Below are 24,219 nucleotides of genomic sequence, written 5' to 3'. Positions count from 1 at the left end.
AACTCCTTGGGGAAAGGGTATTGAGGGGTTTAAAGATAAAACCAAATATAAAATCATGTTAAAATTGGTCAGAAAAATGTTGCTAATAATGGGGACAAAGAATTAATTTCCCATCCTTTTTCTTTCCAGGCAGTTGACTTCAGTACATGTTCATAACTAGTTGTTATTCTTCAAGAAACAAATGTGTTACCTTTATAGTATTTTTCTTTATTGTATAGATAACCTGGCTGGTTTTGTTTTTCTTCCTTTTGTTTCTTCCAGGCCTTCTGCCTTATCTAGTAGCCCAACATACTCGGAGCTTCCATTCCTTAGAATTTCCCCGCACCGAAATCCTGCTGCAACATCAGAGTCTCCCTTCAGCACCCCTCACCCGTACATTAACCCCTACATGGACTACATCAGGTCCCTGCACAGCAGCCCATCCCTCTCCATGATCTCGGCAGCCCGCGGACTCAGCCCAACAGACGGTGGGTTAAGACAGGCTTCCTGTTTTCTGTCATTGTAGCAACTTAAGTTATATTAATCTTGTCAACATTTTTCCCCCTTATTCAAAGCAGCTTCACCAGGTTTGTCAGACATATTCATTATGTCATAAATGTTTCAATACTTCATCAGCCGATAACGGCTCATTTGTACATCTCACAAATGTTGAAACTTCAGGGAGAAGAAAAAAAAAGCTGCCTCATTCAAAATTTATGCTGGAAGGGTGGTGTATGTCTTATGATATCTTTTGTTTGTGGGGCTGACATGGGATGTAATTCTGATCTCCCCAAAAAAATCCATTGTATCTGTGCTGAATTGAGTCAGATTTTTCATGAGTGCACGTCAGTGTATAACCATGGAGTTCTTGAGGCACAAAGGCTTGTTAATTAAAATAGTATTTTTCAATCATATAAAGCATGGACTGACTAGTTACATTTAGTCAATAGTTCTGTTGAACTTCTGTAGAATTATTTCAGTTTATCTTAGCCAACAATATGGCCAAATGAAATTATTCTTACGTAGAAGTGGCTGATGATCAAGATTGTCCCTTTTAATCTAAATGGTGAGCCGTATATTTGAAATTCAGTGCCTTAAGTCTTGGTGTGACCATGGCTTCTATTTTCCAGGCTATTTGGGCTGAACTGAACTCCTGTGATCACTCTTGTCATTCACTACTCTAGCACATTTCCTATTCATTTCAGTGGGAATTTTGCTGAAGTGAGCCATCAACAGAGTTGCAAAAAAAAGCTTTCTTGTTAATAGTAGGTTTTTCAAGTAAACATAAGCAGTTTGACATTTCAAAATTGTAGCATTTGCTGAAGGGATCTAAAATATAACATACTTAGAATCAACTGTGTAGAGAAAGGTAATTAAACTGGTAAACTATGGGAAAGATGTTCCTAGTGAATTCAGAAACTTACTTGAGTTAAACTGCCTTTAGCTGAATTTGAAAAATGAGCCGTGCACCCTATCCAAATGGATAAGTAATTAATCCTCGTTTATAGGAATATATACCTTTACAGTTAATCCATTAGTTATGGGCACATATTCTTATGAGAATAAATTTTAATGACCTATTGTCAGTCAAGGTATATGGCATGCACATAGGGCTTTCCTAGCAGCACTTTTGATGCTGCATGAATTCTTGCTAATTCTACCTTTTTGTTTTAGCCAGAAGAATTAAAAAAAAAAACAAACATGCTTTGAAGCAAAAATCTGAATAGTCAGAAGGGCAAGTTTTGACTTTAGGAGCTTTAGAGCTTTAGATACAGGACAAAAATGACAGCGCTATAATGTAATGACATATATTGGGAAAAATCCTGCAGTATGCATTTGGGCTTTTCACTGGACCTAATATGCAGAATACCTTGCTATCTTCAATATTCTTCAGGACCCATTCCTGCAGGATTTCATTTATGCTTAAGGTGTGTTCCAGTGGCACACAAAGGAAGGTGTGAAGGAAACTGCCTATCACCACCTATGACATTGAGCTGTATACAGTCTTGGTCTCAGGTGCACCACACTGAATTCACTTTCAAGGATGTAGGCACATAGTGTTGTCTGACTCAGCACCCAACTGACACTCCAGAAACATCCAGAGATGTCACAGGGTAGAATTTGATTTCAGATTCTGGCACCTAAATGTAGATGGGTACAGTACAGAAATGTGTGATCTTCCTGTGTTGTTCTGCCACTGTAGTCCAGTGAGTAGCAGGCAGTGAAACCTATTCAGTTTCCCAACAAATGGACACTTGGCGTGTTAGCAGTTGAGTCTGGAGCGCTGTCATAATTATGATGGTGCTAAGATGCATCTGTCTACAGTGCAGGTCTTTGGTGTCAGTTCAGGTCTCTGAAATACTCTGCCTCAACTCTACCTGCGACCTCAGAAAGACAGTTTTCTCCTGCCAGCCTATGTAGCTTGGATATTCCTAGGCTTTCAGGTGCCATGGGACACTCAGGTGTGGACAGTACAGCTGAGTACACTCTTAATGCTCATCCCCTGAGCTTTGATTGCTGACTGTATACACAGCCTTAATCTCTCATAAGTACATGCTAAATTTACTAGTTTAAGAATCTCTCATCAGGTTTTAAACAAATACATGTTACTTCATGCTTCCTCTAGGCTCACAGCTCATCTTTGATCAGTTAGCACAGCCCAGATATTTCGCAACATCCAGCGAAAATACAGTAACTTGATTGAGGCATTGAAGATACCTCAGTCAAACTGCATGCTGTTGAAAAGCTGCAAGTTTGTTCCCTGGAATCCATAGTCTGTTGTATGATCAGTCAGGTACACAATGAAATGCCTTTTTCGGATGTGGGTTCCTGGGAACAGAGAATCTGAATCATGGCTTGAGCACTTCTACAATGCAAATAAAACACTCCTGTGGTTTAAAAGGGTACATGCACGTAATGTACTAATAACATAATGGACAACGTGGCTTAAGTGGTATAGCATTTGAACTATGAAGACTTGGAAGTTGTTATTGCTCTTCTGAAAGCCATAGCAAGATTTCTCTTGCTATCCTAATTGCTTTAGGACAGTTAGATAATTAGATCAGTGTACTATTGGGCTTATTCTGTCAACTCAGAGATCTGGGGATGGCCAGGAGCCAAAACAATCTGGAACATAACTCTTGTACCTTCTTAGCCAGCACATTTGGTGGGTCAGGAGTGGCTGAGGACTTTGAGGATTTGGAGCAGGGTTAAGGATGGAATCGTTGATGTGTGTAGAGGAGAGTGCTCAAATGAAGCTCAGCTATGCCTATGGGGCAGAAGCAAATGCCTCCACTTACAGAAAAAGGGGAGCAAAGCTGAAGCCACCTGGGAATAAACAGAAAAAAAATCAGGGCTGTGGGTCTTCACATTTACCCTTCATTTACCCTTCATTTACTCTTCATGCAATACATCATTTAGTAGGCTAATTTTCTAGGTTTGAGGGAGGTAGTGAGGAATAATCTTTTAAGAGCACCAGAGCATTTCTTGGCATATGGAACATTCAGTAATGCAATAATGTGTTCACTGTGTTTTCTGCAGCAATTAATTTTAAAGTTTGCAGCCAATGTTATTGTTAGTTAAACCAGACACTTATGTCACAAAGCTCAGGAAGTATTTTCAGTCTGTCTGGAAATATACCATGGTTACCTACTACTGTAAAACTTTAAAATCAGTGATTCAGTGTAAGTTACCCATATTTTAAAATTTGGTCTGAAGAATTCTTTATCATTTCACAGAAACTAGACAGATTATATTTAATTGTGAAATCAAATTGTAATTTGGAAAAAATACCAGCAACTTGTAATTTATCTCAGATAATTTTTATGTAATTTCTATTCCTGTTTGATGTACTTCTATTTTTCACAACCCTTTCTTATATGTTATATTTAACATTTTAACATCAAAAGCACATTCTTTCACTTTATTTGGTAGCAATAAAGGCAGATTATACACTTCAGCAATCTGTTGCTGAATAAACTTTTATCCAAATTTTAATACCTTGTTTATGTTTAAAAGAACATTAAAAGTGTAAATCTTGATTCTTTGTTTCTAAGGTTTGCATTTAGGACCTGATTATCTAATGAAAATATAAGTTATCTTTTTAGTAGCTCTGCGTAGATAACTATTCAAAGAATTTCAGCGTAAAATTTTGTTTTCATTCCAGATTCAGCTGCTGAGATTAAAGAAAAATCTCATTAAATGAAATGAAAGAATATAAAAATACTCTGGTGTACCAGCTTGGGGTGCAGCCCATTAACCTAAAGAGCCCTAAGTGTCTTAGGCAAGCTTGCATACCATCTTGTGTTGACCAGAGTATAAACTGTTTTGCAAGTGGGACAGGGAAAGACCAGAGGCAAGGTCTGTTCAGCTCAGGTTTCATTGCAGGTCAGGATCAGGATCCAGCAGAAGGAGCCCAGCTTATTTTATGAGTATGTCTTACACAAGTTCATGAAATCACCCTCTACCTTCAGTAGCATCTGAACCCTGCTGAGAGGGGATGATCTTAAAGTGATGTCAGTTTTTGTATTTATCCAGGGTTTTCCGTTAGTTGAAGGCCTGCTTGAAAATTGGGGGGGAACAGGAAGCTCTCATGTTATTTTTACATGAGACAACAGCTAATACAAGTCATTATCAAAGCACTGCATCATGATAACCTCACTGATGTGATGTAGAGTCTATTCAGTCGGTGGTTTTGACTCTGCAAACAGGCTAGGCTTGTGTGTGTCAAGTATATTTATACATGAACTTCGAAGGATGGGATGGACACAAATACTGACTTCAGTTTGTCCTCCTGAAAAACTGCCCCTGCGTTGTTCATGGACAGCTATTACTTGTCCTGGCATTATGCTTTACCCCTGTTTACTCCTAAGCATAGACACAGAGGGATATGGTGAGGGAGAATCTTCTAGTCTCCTATGTAGAGACTCCAGATACCTGAGTACTTATGGAAGTTCAGCCACACTGTTACCTTAGAAACACATTCCTTTGGGCCAGGGATAAGGTAAATGTGAGTAAAATACTAGGAAGGTTCTCCTGCTTTTTTATGTCACTAAATAAATCATACTAGTTTCCAGTGCTGTCAGCCTGTCACTTTTTGAGTCACTTAATAATGAATACAAAAATATGAGATCACCAAGCTCACTAATATTTTATGTCTTGCTGTTTTTTTGAATGGTGTCTTTACATTACCATTGGTTGAAATATATTGACCAGTGGTGGCATACTGCAGACATTGCATTACAATTAAAAAATAAACAAGCTGTTTTAATGGCCAGAGAAACCGGCAGTGTGATAAAACTTTCCTTCTTGTTTATCTTACATCATTAATGGTACTTTTATGTTGTTTTTTTTAGCTCCACACGCTGGTGTCAGTCCAGCTGAATATTATCATCAGATGGCTCTGTTGGCAGGCCAGCGCAGCCCATATGCAGACATCATTCCTTCAGCTGCCACGGCAGGAGCCGGGGCTCTTCATATGGAGTATCTTCATGCCATGGATAGTGAGTGATATTTTCTAGAAATATAGCCGGTCCTGCAAAGGAAGCCACGTGGGTTGTTCGTGGGCCAAGAGGCCTCTGTGCTGATAGAGAAGTGGGAGTCGACAGAGGCCTCCTCATGAGGCTGGAGGGCCAGAGAATTGATTGCCAAATGCACAAGGGTTATGTCAAGCCTAAAAGTAAACTTTGAAAGAAAGTGCAGAGAAGAGGAGGGCTGCTCCTGAAAACAGGTTATAAATTTTATTTCTAGCAGAGCTTGAATGCTTTTGAAAATGTCCTTTTCTATTTGCAATCAGTAACTCACTTCCATAGTTAGGCTGAGTATTTCCCTGATGAGCTCTCTGTTAACAGAAAGTTTACATCTGTTTTTCTCTTAGGAGAGCATGCTCTGCACTTTTCAGAGAGTCCTAGCTGCTCTTACAAGTTGTGTATCATGGCCCAATAGACCATTTGTAAAGTGAAGCAGTTTGCTGAATTCTCAAGAAACCCAACTTAGTTTGCTATAATATTTCCATAATATTAAGAGCCTTCTTTATCCACTCAGCATCTTTCAGTCCTCCAATCTGTCTCTGTTTCTCTGTTGAAGGAGGAAAAGAGAGGATCCCATTGCAAACTGCTTGCTACTGTTTCTTTTGATCAACCAGAAGGGATTATGCAGAGCATTACCCCCAGGTTATAGACGCTTACGTGCTTTTCAGGATGTATTCTGTTCCTTCTGATGAGGGCAGTAAAAAATGATGGCAAGAAAAGGTGGCGGTGTTGACTTTTGTTTGGCAGTACAGACCAATACAATAGCATTAGATAACCTGTTTTCCTGTAGAATTTTAAGCTTTTTGTGTACATGCAATTTCTTCTCCCTGCTGTTGGCTGCACACCATAGTTGGTGATCTCAAGGAGCATGGGTTTTGGGAGGTTTACCTCTGGAACACATGGGAATATAGGAATAATATATAGCTAGTCCTGCGGAACATATACCTTGGAGTGTGAAGTATCTGACTGACCAATAATTTTTATAAGAATCAGCAAGACAGATAGTTGTGAAACTCTGCAGGAAAGCTTTTTTCATTCTGTTTCCTTGCTAATGAAAGATTTTTAGAATTCATTTTCTATTATCAGTTTCACTGCACCGGTAGCATGCATAAAGAATTTGCAGTAACATGCCTTGAGCATACTGCAGAAACACAATAAACATACACAAGTAGTCTGGACTTAAACCAGAAATTAACGTGTTGACTTCAGTACTTGAAAGCTTAAGAATATGATTCTTCCTGATTTGGATTTTGAGAGGAGTAGGGAGAGATGAGGCACTCTACTAATGCATTGAATGCCTATTAATAATACCTTGCACAGTGGAAACACTGTTACGTGTGGTTCAGGTAATGTAAATTTCCTGCTGTGTTCTAGCTGCAAGGACAAATCCCCAGCTTGCGTGAATGGGCATGGCTTCCTTTAAAAGGATCATAGAATCCTAGAATACTTTGGGTTGTAATGGGAACTTTAAAGGTCATCTAGTCGAACTTCTCTTGCAATGAGAAGGGATATTTTAAATTTTCAAAGTTTTTGGTTCCTACTGTGAGAGTGTCTGAATGAATGTAAGTAGCAGTACCAAACCACATTCTTGGATGCAGATTTGATCTAATGGGTTCATTCAGCCTGTAGAAAGATAGATACCCATATATATGGCAGAAAACTTGAGAAACACAAAAGACATTGCAATACTCATACAAATAATGGCATTTGCAGAACTATCTTCATGTGTTAGTAGAGACTGTGTGTGCTGTAATCTACATAGAATTGCATCTTTTGCATGTTATCTCTTCTTACTTAACCTTTTAAATGTTTTGACCTTTGCCGATAATTTCAGCCCATTCATAAAAGGTACCTAAACACCATCTTTAAAGGACATTTGTGTTCACCAGCTCTAGCTAGGATACCCTTGAAGTGCACACTTTAATTTGTTTTGTGTTTGTTTTTAAAAATTAAGATCACACATTTGAGATTAATTATACCAGCAACTTTTCAATTAGGCATTTTTCAGAGTTAGAGACAAAAACTGCACTATTATGCAAATGGGTTATTTTTAAACAGTAAATAGAGAATTAAAATAAGAGTGAATCCTGGTAAGGTCACTCAACTCACCTTCTGTATTTGATGAGAATGTGTTTAGTCAGGCAATAGCTGCTTTTATCTAAATAGAGTACGAAGTTACCCTTTTACTTTGTAAAAACTAATTAAAACTATCTTAACTTGCATGGGTATACAGTAAATTAATTGTCATTAAATAGGAATCTGAATGTCCTATCATTCATCATGCTGAAGAAAACCCCTTTCTTCTTTGTCAGATTTTTAGATTAGAAACAAGCACAAAACAATTAGCAGGAAGCTGATATTAAGACTTTAAAAAAATCCCCAATAAGAATGCCCATGTATGCATTTAATAACAAAGTACAGCGATCAGTGCGAAGCGATGCCACTTGTTAGGATCTTTTTTCTTAATGATTTGTATGGTGATCTTAAAAATAGTCTTTTACCTTTGCCCAGTCTTGTCAAAGGAAGCAGAAGACACATTTCCCTCATTATCTGCTATCAAATTCTGAGCAAGTTGACTGAACTGACGGAAAGGTTGCTGCTCATTTATCCCACACAACAACCAAATAGATACAAGCAAGAAATTGTTCTTCTTTTGTGAAGCGAGTCTGTCTCCTAATTGTGTGCTTATATGGTATCTAGCACAGAAATTTAGAATCTCTACCCCCTCCTGTAGTGCAAGTAATAATTCCAACTCCAGCATGCACTGAGATCCAAAGTGTATTACATACAGTATGTGCAGTTTGGGGTCTTCTGTTTTGCTCTGTGGTGCTGGAAAACTGAGATGGGGTTTATAAGAGTAGGAAAATTGTTAATCAGAGTTTAAATCTTACCCAAAGAGCAGTAACTTCTTGAAGCTCTGAACTTCGCTGTCCATGAGCAGTCTAACACATAGCAGAAGAATAAAGCCAAGATTATGTGTGCTTAATTGTAATTCTTCTTCATCCTGTCCTCAGCGGCATGAAAACTGGACCAAAATTTTCTCTGCTGCTGTAAAGCTTTGCTATAGTTTTGATGGCCAGAGACCCTGAGCAACCCTTGCCATCTTCTTGCTTGTTCTAAAAAAGTCAGATTTGTTACCTTTAAATGTAGACTCAAAATAGGAGTGGAGCAGATGTGGAAGTTATTGACAGCACCACAGCAGCAACAACTGAAATTGCTTGTTGTGGTTGTAAAGATATTGAATGCCAAAGCTGTCTTTAAGCACTATAACAATTTTAAAAATCACTGTCTTTTGGGTTGATAGGTGCATTTTTCACTTGGGGAATATGTTCTACCCTCTTAAATGAGGTTCAGTGGAACACAAATATCTTCCCCGAGGTTTCAAGATTCCAAATCATTAACATCCTCACTCTGATTAACTTTTGTCTACTCTTACTCAGAACAGGAGGTTTCTCTTTTTCAACGGTATTTGGTATTGACCTACTCCTTTTGGCATTAGAGACTCCAACAGTAACCCAGCTGATGTAAAGAATTTGAGCAGCTGTGGTGCTTTGAGCTTGGCTGGACTCCAGATGCCCACAAAACTGCTCTATCACTTGCTCTTCTCAGCTGGATGGGAGAGAAAAATAGATGGAAAACAACGTGCAGGTTGAGATAAGGCAGTTTACCCAGGCAGAAGTGAAAGATTGCACGTGCAGAAGGAAAGAGAAAACAAAAATCTTCATTCTCTGCTTCCCACCAGCAACCAATGTCCATCCACTTCCTGGGAAGCAGGGCTCCAGCATGCAGAGGGGTTTCTCCAGAAGGCAAACATTGTAAATAACAAATGCTCCTTCACCCCCTCCTTTTTTTACCGTTTATGTCTGAGCTGACATTATGTGGTGTGGAATATCCTTTGGTCAGTTCGGGTCAGCTGGCTTGGTTGTGCCCCCTCCCAGGATCTTGCCCATTTTGGGCCTGCTAAATGGGGGGAATGTTGGAAGACAATGCCGTGCCAGCACTGCTCAGGAGCTGCTGAAATTCTTTTTTAGCTACCAGTGCAAAGCACAGCACTATGGGGGCTGCAGTGGGAAAAAATGAATGTTATCTCAGCCAAATCCAAACACCAGCCCAAAGAGTCAAGCCAGAGTGAGAAGCTTTGGACTGGATTTGGTTTCTGTTTGTCAAGCACAGTTGGAAAATGAGGGTGGAGCATCAAAGCCATTCCTTCTTCTCTCATACTGATGACACATTTAACATTTTGAAAACTAAGATAAATTTTATGATAAACTTTCATAAAGTGAAAACGAAGTTTTTACGCATCTGTAAATAGAAGGCAGAAGGAAAAGAAAGAAAGAAGAAAGGTTTAACTATAAACCCACCCCCCCAAATGTCCCATGTTCACAGCTTTCAATAAAAACTAGTTCGAGACAGGTTCAAAAAAGTCTGATTTAAAGGAAGGGAATAAAAAAAGGTTTGATGAAGTTTGATTTGAAGGGATGAAATAAATGATACATGTCTGAAGATTGCCTTATAAATGATTAAGCAATGCTAAAAACTTCAACTCAGAAATCAAATTCATGGGCAAATTTGCTGGATGGCATATTCCATTTTTGAAATTTATGATGGAGATAGATATCTGTTATTTTAGAATTGATCTCCACCTCAGAATAAGATCTTTTCTTCTGACACCTGCTGGATTCTTTGTTGGCACACTCAACTCTTTGCTGTCTACTACTGACTTTTTATTTCTGTAACATCTACTCCAAAAGGGTGACATTTCTAAGCAAATCTTCACTGTCAGCTTCCATTTGCATGCTTTGCCAAAGCTGATTTTTTTTATCAGCACTTCCACAGAGGCAAATGGATTTTTAGTGAATCAGTGCTCCTTCATTTTCTGATTTTAAAGCATTATTGAGTAGGGAATGTAATACTTTGATGGGAGAGTACTGTGAGCAGATGAACATCTCAAATTGATAAATAAATATTGAAGTGTTCGTTTTTAAAATAAATGCTGGGCAAGGCTGAATAGTTTGGTTTAGTATTCAGAGGCACTGACAAATTGTGACCTATTGCTTTTCATAGTAGCATACTAACTAAAACTCATGTTATGCTAAATGAATGGTTAAGCAAATGTCCTGTAACAAGTGGCCAGCTCATGCTTAAGACTTTTTAGGCATGTGAGACCTAATTAAACCGTGAAGATACAGCAAAACAGCAATTCCATTCAATTGTATTTTCGGTTTTAAAAGTCGTGGCCCCCCTTGCATTGAATTCCTGTCTCCTCTACGGTCGGACTCCGTAGAGCTCTTGCCTGGCTGAAGCAGAAATGTTCCTTTTTGCAGGATACTGGAAAATCTCCCTTAGGAGATTGTTCGTGTTGCAGGTAGATGGGGGGCACTACTGAATTCCCAGAGCTAGATGAGGCCTGAAACAGGTGCTGCCTGGAGGAACAGAGGAAGCCTGAGACTACTGTGTGTGCGGCTCAAGCCCTGGCGCTGCCCCTGACAGCTGTAAAGGAGTGTCTTTCTCCATCCCTGGCCTCAGATCTTGTGCATCCAGAGCAGACACAGGGATGCCCTGGCAGCAGCTGCTAGGCAAGGCGAAGGTGTAACAAGCAGTGGGCAGACCTGCAAGAGCTATAGCATGGCTTAGGCAAGGGGTAAAAGAGATGGGTTCAGTCCAGAGAGGAGGAGGAGGAGGAGGAGGGCACTGCAGGGAGTATAATGTCTGTATTTAGCAATGCCTTTGTAAAACCATGATAAAGCACTTGAATTGTATCCTCATCTGGGGTAAAATACATTATGAGCACTAACTTCAGAGGCATTGTTTTAATTCATTCCAGCTGAGCAGTTGTCAGAGAAGAGTTGTGGATGAAAGATGCAAGTGCAAATTACTACTATTTTTGCTTTACCATGACATGTATGTTGTATTTCCTTGTTAGCTATATTGCAGTTTCTTATAGCTGCTGATCATCGTTGTTTATTTTAGCACAAGAAAAAGATCTCTGCCTTTGAAAGACATGAAGCACAGCCCTAATAAAATATCAGACACAGTACAATAACAAGCTCCTAAAAAGGAGATAAAACAGATTACATAAAATAGCATGTGGTAGGTTTTACAAATAAATAAACGGCTATACCTAAATTTTAAATGATAGATCAAGAACTTGGGTATTCATTGAAAGATTGGAGCTGTATAGACTAAGGGTTATTCTGGAGACAGAGCAGGAAGGAACAAAACTCTGAACAAAACTCATTACCCAGATGCCAAAGAGGAGACGAATTAAAAATGGAGATCTGATCGCACAGTCACAACAGCAATAAAATGTTTTCATACTTGATACTGTACTGAAATCTTGGCTGGCATGCACAGAGAGAAGGGAAACCCACCCAGGTGTGTAGGAAAGCATACTAATAGATTCTAATCTGGCTCTGATCTTGAGATGAATCTAATTAAAGTCATTTGGGCTCTTCTCCTGGTTATTGTTAAACATGTAAACTTAAATACCCTGCAAAAAAATTATCCTGGACATAAAGATGTTAGGAAAGACAGACCTATACTGGATGCTTGTGGCCAACTGTAAATTATTAGCAAGGTACGGGAATGTCAGGCACTCTAGGAGAAGTAGCTGTAAAGTAGGGATCAAACCCAAGACCTGCATGACCCTGGCTGTCAGGATCATTAGGATTCAGTCCTTTACTACAGGTTAAAGGGATTAAAAAAGTAGAAGCAGCAGTACTGTTAAAGGAAATTGTTCAGTACACAGTGGGGAAGCTAATTCTCTCCTTGCTCTCAACCAAGATAGAAAATAATTAAATAAAGGGAATAAATTTAAGGTGATATATCTTCTGTCAGGACTGCAGAGAGTTGGGATGACATGGTAAAATAGATCAGAAGAGGCAGAGATTTTCAGAACAGGACATAAAATTTAGAAATGTAATGTGGATTTATTTAAGTGGTATCTGTATGTTTGCCTTCACTTTGCTGCTTTGAAAGTCTAATCTCCAGTTTTAAAGAAATTTAGCAGTTGTAGGCCCCTATACACCCCAACAAAGGAATATCATGGGATTTTGGACAAATTCAAATTAAGCCTACTAAAATGCTTCTCATTTTAATGCTCTGAATGTCAGTCTGAATTCTGTTGATAGAGCTTTTAGTGTTTGTTTTAGTCCTGATTTTTTGTTTTGCAACAAATGTCCCTGTGGCAGAATTATGGTCCACAAAGGAAAAGCTGCCTTTTCATTTCTCTACTGTACTTGACATGTGTAGGTTTGGCTATATGTATTAAACTGTTGTGGGTTTGGGCTTGCTGGTATCCCACATCTGAACCACTGTCTCATTGCTCATGGTTGAATTAATGATGTGAATGTCTAAGAAGCCATCAGATTCATAAATCACCAGAAATGAGAGGGATAACTCATAAAAGTCTTTTTCTTTTGTTTAGCCATTTATCATTTTGCTTGCACATTAATAAACAGAGCTCCCCTGAGGTAAGCCATAGGAAGAAAGATTTTTCTTCCTAATTTTCCTCAATCGTAGCCAGTAGATCACAAATGAAGAGAGCAGGTTTGTCACAGTGTGCTGGTGTCTCCCTCCACCCATCACTGATAACAAATAAATACGATGAAATACCCTGGTGGATAATTACTTGTGTTTACAAAACAGGCGCCAGGTTTCCAAGTCCGAGGTTGTCAGCTAGACCAAGCCGAAAGCGCACGTTGTCCATATCCCCCCTGTCTGATCACAGCTTTGACCTTCAGACCATGATACGGACATCTCCAAATTCCTTGGTCACAATTCTCAATAACTCTCGTAGCAGTTCGTCAGCCAGTGGTTCTTACGGCCACTTATCTGCAAGTGCAATAAGGTAAGAACTGTATTTTCTACCTGAATTGTAAATTCTCATTTATGTACATCACACACACAAATGGTAAGTAACTTTGCAGTTTCTATAATGTAGGTTCATCAGAGCTTAATTTGAAGTATAAAATATTATTTTCTCGCTCAGAAAGGTAACCACGAGGAAATTTTTGCCTATTATTGTCCAGTGCAGGTAATACTTCATCTGACCAGCAGGAGCAGTGTGTGTTTGTGTGTCCAAGAATCCGTTTTCAGAAAGGAAACTCTAGGATAGGTTTGTGGCTTAAGTCCCTTGGGTTCTTCTGCCCATAGGATGGACAGTGAAATGTTCCTACATTACAGTCATCAGAAAGTAAACACGAGAACTATTCAGTTCAAATTTTTGGCTTTAACTTTTCTTTTGGGTATTCTAATTTTTTTTCATATGTTGAAATGTTGAAATATATTACATTCTCTGGCTTTTTTTTTGCCTTTGTTTTTTTTGTTTTTTTTTTTTTTTTTGATACCAAGGAAGTACTGTCATCAGAAATGCTGTGATTTTCACTTGGCTGCTTCACTTGTGTGTGCAGGAAAACAGTTAGAAATGATTGTTCTGGAGGCAGAAGAGCAGAGTAGCAAATGAGGAGATGGACAGAAGTTGTACAGAAAAGGGAAGCAAATAGGGCTCAAACGAGAAGGAACTAAAAGAATGATATAAAAAGACAAATAGGAGTGGAAGAAAATTAAGAATTGCAGCAGGAAAAACCGAGAAGCAACCGCAGAACATTCTTGTATTTATGGCATGGCTGTATGGTATCTGAGAAGAGCTTCTCTGGTATTCTAAAAAAGAAATCCTCCACATCTCCAAAGTGTCAGAAGATGTTGGACTTGCATTTATAACCATCAAAGAGTGCTTCTGGGCCCTGATTTAACAGCAGCTTCCACCTTCAATATGCAATAAGGTAAAGAAGCAAGTCACTACAGCAGTTTCTTGAGATGGGGCACCCATTTTAGGCAAGGCTCCAAAACACTACCAAGGTCATGGGTTTGACCCCCTGTATGGGCCATTCACTTAAAAAGTCAGATTTGATGAGCCTCATGGGTCTCATCCTACTCAGAATATTTTGTGAAATCTGTGAAGTGCCTCTGTGGCAAAAATGACACATTTACAGCTTTGCAAACAGGCTCTGGGGGTTTTCACTTCTGGAGAAGATGGGCATGCAGCTGGTGTGTTAGAAACCATGAGCCTGACAAACTCTGACAGTGACAGCACTGTAAACTAACTGGTATTAGTGTAGCTGCTTTTTTCCTTTCCTTAAGCACTTTCAAATAGTCATGCTTGGTAGCTCTGATGTACTTGAAGAGCTGTGAAGTGTTTCACAGGTACAGTGCCATAGCTCTGCAGTACAACTTCACAGTCAATGGAACCATGGGCCCAATTATGAAGCTCCTTAATGAGGAATGTGACTTATGTCAATGGCTGGCAGCAGTTGGACCACATCTGTCAAATACATGCGACTGTCTGGAGGTGTGCTATCTGCATTGTCGTTAAGATGGGGAGGCACTTAATAACTAAACTCCTTTCCCATGGCTTGTAACTTTGGTAAAGCAAATAGTGCATGAAAGTTGGCATACTCCACTCTACAGTGGAGTAAGTCTTTCTCCTTTTACTCTTCCAAAGCAAAGCTGGAGTCAGATGAATAGCTTTGTTGAAGACAGTTGTGGAACTGGAGGGAGTTGTGTACAAAGACTGAGTAACGATGCTAGGGTGTCTTCAAAGTGAGTCTTGGGAACTGGTGTCACTGAAGAAAGCAGTGCTTGTGTGACTGACCAAAGCTTTCTGCCCTTCCTGGTCATACTTCCCAAGAGTGCATAATACAAAATTTCACATGATTTTGAATTAAGATTTTTTTTTTCATTTTGATAAAAGTATGTCTGTTCAGCATGCAAAGTTGGAAATTTACACCTCCATTCTTATCAGTTGAGAGGAAGGAAAGGGGAAACTCTTCCTCCTGCTTTGCAACTCACCTCTGTTGCTGCCCTTTAACTTCTCCCATGTGAACCTGTCTTTATAAGCCAAAACAGTGATGTAAGGTATTAAACCCAAGCCACATTTCATTGCCTTAATAAATTCCAAGACTAAATGCAAACAGGACTGTCAGTAAAATCGAATTTATTATTCACTCTCTTGCAAATAATGCATTCAGCACAAGAACTGTTGTATTGAATGAAACCATAGGTTCATCCCATTAATACCCTGTCAGCAACCGTGATCAAAGTCTAGAAAAAAACACATTTCCTGGTGTAAAGTCCCAGCTTCTGGAAACTTGCAGGTTAATGTCATTGGAGTTTCTGCAAGAAAATGGTACAATTCAGCAAGCCACTAGATGGAATTGCAAGACAGGCAGGATTTCTGCTTTCAATAGTATCAGTAGCATTAACTATACTTAATATTACCTAATCCTTCTACTTCTTGATATTATTTCCTATCTTTTTTTAACTTAGTCCAAATAATCTACACTTGGCAGCATTTTTCACGGTAAATACCTATCTAATGCTAAATATTTTTTAAAAAATCAGCAAGGTTATTAGTTTATCAAAATGAAGTTAGAAAAGAAGAGACTTTTCTGGACAAACTAGAAGAACTATTGCTTACCTTTTTCCTGGGAAGCTGAACTTTGCCAGGAATGTTTCCTAGACGATGTAGATGTGATCTTTGCTGTTCTTGAGAAATTGTCGTTTTCAGCCAAGTGGTAAGTCCTTAAGAGGTTTCTATTAGCATGTGTTAAATAAACTAAGCACTCAGCATGTTCCAGTGCAGGGCCCACAGAGAGGAAGGAGGACCTTTCCCTGCAGCTGCAGCTCTGGTACCTCCTTGGGAAGCCTGTGGAGGCTCAGCTGTCTGTCCAGCCATAACAGTTTTGTGAAACAGAAAGCAGTCTTTAGAGGAGGCAGGAGTCAGCCCACAAAATGTACAGGCTAAGCAAGTTGGCACAAAATGCCTTTCTATAACACAACATGGACTTGCAGCAGAGGAAAGAAAGGGCTGCAAAACAAAGCACGCAGAGCAGGTCATTCAGAGAATGAAGGTACTGCCCCCTTGTGATTGTGCTCTGATACCGTCTTTAACTTCAGGGTTTCACAGTGTTTGTAGGGCCCGTGTCTTCTTCAGTGCACAGCCTGAACATCCTGAACATCCTCCGTGGATCAGCGAGAGCCACAGGACACTGCCTCACCTGTTCCAGGCACCTAAAAGAGGAGGGAGCCTCATACCTGGTTTGCTGCCTGGAGGACAGACTGTGCTCTTGCAACACAATTCCAGACTGATGCTGGGCAAACTGAATTAGTCAGAAGTGACCACCAGGCTCAGTTTGTCTTCCTGAGTCTCAGCCTACCTCTCTTAATTCTGCAGAGGAGTCAAATTGCTCACAACCATGAGAGCAATGAAGATCCTGATGGCTGTTTTGAACGTTCCATATGCTGTGTCATGTTAACTAGCCCACATCTACTTGCCTGAAATTGGGCAACGGCAATGAGTGACACTTTTTGCCTCCATCTTTCTTTGATTTATGTTCCTGTGCAAGATGAATCCTTCCCCTTCACCTCAGAGGGAGGTTGAAAGCATTAATGTTTTGTGAAGCAATTAGATTATACAGTGATGAGCACAGTGGAGAAGCTCAGGAGGGTGTCAGAAATTATGTATTCACTGATGGTTTAAATACAAGGGAAGAAAGGCTTATGGGCATTAACTCTGGGCACAGAGAAGAAAAATACCAGAGGGCCTCTTGCTGAAGGCTACTGTGTCTTGTGGACTGAATGAGTTACGAATCATGCAGAGAGGAGGAGGGGTATGCTGTCACATAACTAAAAGCTTATGAGTCAGCACATGAAGATATGGGCAGGTTTACATCTGGTATGTTTAATTTTGTGGGTTCAATGCTCTTGTACACCCATTTCTGTAGAGGTACTACTTGTGTCAAGAAAGAGTCTCCAGGACCTTACTGGTCTTTGCATTGGCTAAAAAAAGAGGCTGAAAGTTTACATCCTGTGCTTCACAGAGCTTTTTAGCGTTGGATCCTCTGTATGAGCACTGTGGGATGCTGAGGATGAAATCAGGTGAAAAGAGCCACATTTTGGTCTCTGTTTGTACAAAGCCAAACACAGAAGGGCTCTGGTCTTTGACATGGATACCACTGTAGTTTGAATAATAAATACTAGTAGTTCAGCACAATCCAGAGAGAGCTGGGCTTGGCGGGTGCATTGCCATTGTCAGCTGGCAATGTAGTGCTGTATCCTGACTACTGGCTGAGTACTTGAAAAGGAGATGACACTCCTGCTGACAGCTAATAGTGGATCTCCTTTAGCACACCAGGTAGAGCTTCTACTTTGTGCATTTGAAAACACCTGGTTTAGGTCTCAGCCGGGAGAGATTATGCAGAAAGGAGATGTGTGAAATAGCATCAAATGAGGATAATCTTTCATTTGAAATTTACTCATTTGGTTACCTGCCTCAGTCCTGCAGTGCAGCACCCCTGCTATTAATCCTTTGTCAAGACGTACTTAATGTTATATCTGCTACCTGTGACAATTATTAGACTTTGCACTTCAGTAGCACTTCTTTTTGAGAGACAGCATGGTTTAGAGTGAGTATAGAGGGGGTAATCACTTCCCATGATATTAAGAGTACTGATTCAAAACCTTTACAAAAGATTAACTGGTCTTTAATAAACACGAGAGGCTGGGACTTCATGTTCCCTGAGATTGGAAATTTAGATCCTCTAGTCCCTTTAAATTTAGTTCCTTGGCAATGCTATGATACCAAAATTACAAAGTCAGTTTTCAGAAAATGTTCCGAATTCCCTGTCAGGTCCAAGGTGTTTAAGTTGGTAGTTCCACCTACTAGAAGAGACTTTCTTTGGGTCTAGGCAGATACAACTGTAAATATAACTTAGCTATCTCATAATAATGGGAAAATTCAGTTTTATGTGAGAAGAAAAGCCTTTTGGGATCTCCTTGAAGGTTTGAAAGAAACTGAGAAAACACAGTAGCACTTTCTTTTTTCCCCATGTGCTGCCCTGCTTCCCTGATACTATCAGAACAGTTAACATAGTATGGTTAATTACAGCCAGAGCCTGGCTGCTCTGGCTCCTGTCACTTTGCTCTGGGTTGATCTGAACCATCAGGAAATGGTGGAAGGGATACTTTCACAAAGAGCACTAGAAAGAGATAGCCAGGTTTGTAGGGTGAGCTTAGACAACAATGGAGTAACATCAGTTAGGAAGACAAGATTTATGTTTCTGCAAGCAGATACTGGATTTTCAGTTACTTCCTCATCTCATGTAAGCTCTTTGTGTAGAATGCTTGTTGTATGAGTCAGTGCATTGTATCTAGAGATGAGTGACTAGGTAATAATTTATCCAGTTTTTCTTCGCAAACACAAAGAGAAAATCAAGAGAAAAATAAAAATAGAGTTAAGATATCCAAATGAAGTATAAAGTTATCAACAGAGAAAAGTGAAAGTATCTTTAGCAGAGAACCCAACAGTCTAATTATACACTCCATTAAAATAAAAAGGAAAGAGTATCCCTTTCTCAGGTTTAAATTATCCAGTTTTTGAATTTAACAGAATGTCTCATAGTTTTAAGACAGGAAGCCCTCATGTTCTCAATCCTTCTTTATTCAATATTTTATACATTCTTATTATGTCTCCTCTTATTCATCTCCTTTCTGATTTTTTCAGTCTCCTCTTCAGAGTTCTTGTATTGTCTTTTCTGCTGATACCATCTGAAAGTCTCCTTCTACTACATGCAATAATATTCCAGGGGAGGACCAGCAATTTAAATGCACCATGATTTTTTCTGATTTTTTTCCCCAGCCAATTGTTTTAACATGTTTTTGCCACAGCTTCATGTTGATCAAATTTTCATTCCTTCATTGAATTCTGCATTGAGACAAGCAAATGCTTCTGTCATTTGTCTCAGTTAATTTAGAACCAGTGTATGAGCTCTGACTCGAGTATTGATAAGCATCTTGCTATCAGTATTGCTCATTCATCTAGCATACTGGGCTCTAAAGATAACCACTTAGCTTTCACCATGCTGCTCAAAATAATTTTGTCACATATGCAGATACAATTTTTTCATTTCTCAACTCCTTGCCCAGATTGCTGACACTTGCATTATGAAACAGAAGACTCCATCTGAGAATTTGTATCTGACCTGTACTTAAATCCAATTACTTTATTCTTACCTTTGATTTGTGTTTTAGACTGTAAGTTGTAGATTTGTGTATTTCTGTAATTATATCTGTGTAAAAGGACACAATCAAATGCTGGTTAATGAAATGAAAAAGGATATGTTTAGTGTAGCACAGGTAGAACAAAATACATTCACAACAATGTTTTGCAAGAAGCTCATTAAGATAGGCTGTGTAGGATAAAGAGTTTGTTAATTATGTCAGCATTATAGGTGTTTTGTTGTTTTATTATCACTCTTACTGGGATCTGCCTAAGTTAGATGCAGAGCTGACTTTGACTGAAAGCCTTGCTTACAATAAAAGCTTTCTAATTAATTGCATGCAATATGTTGTAAATGAAGGCTTTGTTTCAATTCAGACTGAGTCAAGTTCAGTCCAAGTGTAACCCTACTGGAACAGGTCCTACTACTAGACCTTCACATATGTGCAATATAGGACTTTATTCTCCGTGGTCTTGTACTGTAGTTGATCTAAAGAAGGGCATATAATGCTCTATCCTGCAATAATAGCTTCATTTCATACCTGCTTTCAAGAAGTATGAATGACAGAGAAGTGCCACAAAGCGAATAAAAGTGAAATTCACCAGCATTACAGAAAGTTGCATCTATATCAGGCTCTGATACAGCCATGCAGCTAGCCTCCTGCACAAAGCTCATATAGATTATAAGAAGGTGACATTCAGGGAGATTGTTTCAGAGGTCACTTATATCTTGCATTAGAAAGTGGTGGATGTTTCTCACCAGAAGCATGAATGGCAAGATTTCTGCCTTTGGAAAGTGTAACATCTAAGGAGCTGAGCAACATAAAGATGCAGACTATGCAGACACATACTGCCTGCACATTTACATGAACAGGTGCACCTGTATACAGGTGAAATTATGTATGCATAATCTCATGTGCCTGTAAATCTGTATGTCACAGATCTTGTAATTAAACGTCTGTTTGAAGCAACTTGCTCCAGACTGGTTCAGTGTTAATCAAAGAGTTTAAAGTCATTGAACCCAGAGCAGTATTAGTTCCAGGAAGGTTCTCAAGCTAAGACAAGTCTGCTGGAGTTTAACACTTCCTTACTTCATTTTCAGACCCTAAAAGCAAGTATTAATTAGCACTTTGAATGTATTAAATTATACCAGTTTTATAAGCCTGAAAGTGCTTAGCCATGAATTTAATACAAAATTATGTTTGCTAGAAGTGGCATGAGCTTGCATGGAGGGAGCACAGATAAATTATGCAAGGTACCATTAATACAAAGTCCAGTTAGGATACTAAGGATTCCTTCACAGGAATATTCCAGTGAGAAGGACAAAGCTGACAGTGCTGTCTGAGCACATAAGGTTAATCAGTGTGGCCCCATTGCTCTCAGTGAAACTGTGCCATTTTACTCTGGATATGGCAATGTATTCATGAAGAAAAATTTCACCTAGCCTAGCAGATAAAACAGAATAGATAATAAGGTAAGCTGAAGAGAAACCACAGACTCTGTTAATTTTAAACTGGTAATAGAAAAGTAAAAAAGGGGCAGTGATATATTTGAATTAAATACGGTTGTACGGTGATGGTTATTATCTGATGAAAACTGGAAAACCTAGTAAAATACGTGCTCTACTTTATTAGATGCAGGGTATGTCTTTTTACCAATTCATTTAGACGACTTGTCTCTAAGTTAGTGATTTTTAATGCAACGTATCAACATCACAGATACAGAGGGATATTTGAAACCTAGTAATTTTTGAAATATTTTTTCAAAGGATTTCAAGTCTCCTACCTTCATTCAAGATCACACTATGTCTGGTTTTGTAGTCAAAGTTTGGTATTGTTTTCCCCTGTACTTGAGTAACAAGCCATAAAAACTACTGATGACTTTTCTGCATTGCCTACTCAAAGTGCAGTGTTGTCAGTAAAAAAATTCAGGGAGAGGAACAGAATTTAAAGCACATTTTCTTATTACTAAAAGTATTACATATATTGTGGGTAAATTGCTTCAAACAGAAGTGCATTTTAAAGTCACTCTTCCTGTAATGCTGTTAGGTTTTTGTTTTGTGTCTAAGATACATGAAACAGTAAGAGTTTCACAAATCTCTTCAAGGCTGCAAGGTTGAGTGATTTGTCACTCATGTGTCCTGAGCAATTTGTCAACATTCACTCTTGCAGGTTGTTGTCATGAGGAGAAGTAGAGGACAGAGTTGGGAACTTCTTTTTATTCACTCCTGTGTGTTTACAAGGAACATAAATAATTCCTGTTTTCTGCCAACTCAAACAACAGGAGAAAGTTTTCTTACATGTTATTACTGGTTGCTTCTTACCCTCTGCATCCTTGTCTAAGGAGAACTCACTGATTTGTTTTCTTCTGCACCTCTGCTGAGGTCTAACTATGGGTCTGTCCTGCTGACTGTCCACAGCTTTTCACATCTGAGTATGCAGTGTTCCTGGCTGCATCTTATACATTGTTCCATCAAAATAGCTATATAAACTTCTATGCATGAAGTCAGCTTATGCAGATTGCCTCATCACCCATGGCTCAGCTCCCAGCCATGCTTACATATGTCCTGTAGTTTGAACAGTGGCTCCTACATGGCAGTTTATCATGGAATGGATGAAGCTGTTTCTTATATTAGGTTATATTTTTTAAAAAAAGCATCTGAGCATGTAAAAAGCAGTATTTGATCACTCTTAACTTATAACTTGTATTCTGACTTACTTCAGTTGAGATTACTGTGTCTGTAGGGACAGCATTTAAGGACTGGCTGAAGTCGGTCCCTCTTCAGAAGTATTTAAGAGTTATTAGGGTGCTTTCCTGAACAGTAGCTGGGTCCATTTGTAAAACAGTAAAAGTGCTTGTTTGCCTCTTAACAACTTTCATAAACTATTTATAAGGACTTTGAAAATTGAAGTGAAAAACTAAAGATGAAATCCTGGCCTGGTCTAAGTAAAGGATAAAAACATCATTGAATTCAATGAGTCCAGATATTCTTCCAACATTAGTAGTTTCCTACTAACCCAAATTTCTCAAGTTCCCTTGTCCACAGGTTTCATGCAACTCTTAAGGGATAATGAGTCAAAGTGGTGACATCTGTACGTACTTGAGCATGAGTACTACATATATTATGGGTAAATTGCTCCAAACAGAAGTGCATTTTAAAGTTAACTAGGTGTTATCCTAGTTCATGATGATCAACTTTATTGAACATGAAGGTAGTCCTCCTACAAGTTACTTAACCCTTCCTTGAACTTCTTGGAGGGATTTGTATAATGTGGTCTGTCTAGTGTAAGTCCCTGATGGCAAAAACAAGTGATGGAAGCTGTAGAGCAAACAGAGAGTGCCAAGGTTTTTCCACAAGAAAGGGTCTGCATGTCCCCTTGCAGTGCTGGTTGTACCCTCCCTCATGGAGCAAATGTTAGGATTGTGAGTGCACCACCCAGAGATCGAAGACCCTTCAAGGACCAAAAGGCCTGAAGCCCTCTCCTGCCCCATCTAGATGGAGACAGTGCGTCTCACTGCATTCCATCTTCCTGTCCAGTGACCTGTTCTTCATTGTTTTCTTTCAAAAGATGTTGGATAGTTGGGGTACTACAAGGACAAGCAGAGAAAAAGATCACAGGTCTGAAAAATTATATGGATGAGTTGAAATAGAGTTCACCTGTTTTTTTCCAGACTGGACAGGAAGAGGATATAGAAATAATTTCCAATATTTAAAAAAGAAAAGAGAGGAAGGGGAAGGCAGATAATGAGTGCTGCATAAAATAACAAAGTGCTAGATCTTCAGTTGACACAGGAAATATTTAAGATAGAGGATAGGAAAGAAACTTTTAATATGGTAAACATAATGTGGTTCTATATGAATAAATAAAGATACCCCAAAGAAACAAATTTATCTTTCTGAAGTTTAAAAAGGAAGGAAAAAAAAAAAGAAAAACATCAGACACATCCTACTGAGTCAAACTAGATGTGTTACTCTAGTTAGGGTGTCTCTGATGGTGCAAACAGGGGATGGTATTTAAGAAGGACATGAACCTCCCTGCTTGTTCACTTTTGTTCTCTTAGTGCTGTACCAGCATCAATGTTCTTTAGGTTAGCAACCCCAAAGTATACACTCTTGCTTGTTCCCCGTCAGTATTTCTTTACGGACCTTTCTTTACGGTCTTTGGATTTGTCTAGTCACATATGAACCTGCAGGCTGTCTGCATCTATTCCAGAAGTCCACAAATGCTTTTTTTTTTACTCTGTTGCAAGTTGTTCCCCTATGTGTTTCCTTAAATGCTCCGTCATTAACATGCTTGGGAAGCTCTTGTCCTAAAACCTTGCAAAGCAGAACCAGAAAGGGGAAAGCACTCAGATACTTATGAAAGACTTCTATGCATCAGATCTTGAAGAACTTTTTTTTCAGAGTTTTTGGGAAGAAAATTACTGTGATAAAGTGAGACAATCCTTGCGGTATTCACAAAATTAGAATCTCCTCAGCATTTTTGCCTCCTTAGGCACACCTATGCAATGTATAGGAAAGAAGGATTTTTTTCCTGACTTCAGTTCACAGTTGTTTTGTAAATTCTGCAGCCGTGACCAGAAACTGGACAACCTTGTTAGCAGGACAGCCACAGAGCAGCCACAAAGTTTGGTTTTGATTATAATGTCTGTTTT

At 39.1% G+C, this 24,219-nt stretch overlaps 1 protein-coding gene across 3 annotated transcripts in view; it reads left to right on the top strand.

Moving 5' to 3' along the window:
• The window catches only part of GLI3 (GLI family zinc finger 3), a 210,656-nt gene that overhangs the window by 138,820 nt on the left and 47,617 nt on the right, over positions 1 to 24,219 (top strand). For all 3 annotated transcript variants that reach the window (XM_063405347.1, XM_063405357.1, XM_063405337.1), the window contains exons 5-7: positions 262 to 467; positions 5,334 to 5,480; positions 13,155 to 13,356. In XM_063405347.1, the coding sequence (XP_063261417.1) occupies positions 262 to 467; positions 5,334 to 5,480; positions 13,155 to 13,356 (555 nt within the window). The remainder of the gene's footprint in view (positions 1 to 261; positions 468 to 5,333; positions 5,481 to 13,154; positions 13,357 to 24,219) is intronic.

Source organism: Prinia subflava, chromosome 1 (genome assembly GCF_021018805.1).
Source record: "Prinia subflava isolate CZ2003 ecotype Zambia chromosome 1, Cam_Psub_1.2, whole genome shotgun sequence".
NCBI classification, from domain to species: Eukaryota; Metazoa; Chordata; class Aves; order Passeriformes; family Cisticolidae; genus Prinia; species Prinia subflava.
The sequence above is the reverse complement of the archived record's forward strand: the minus strand, read 5'-3'. Positions and strand labels throughout refer to the sequence as shown.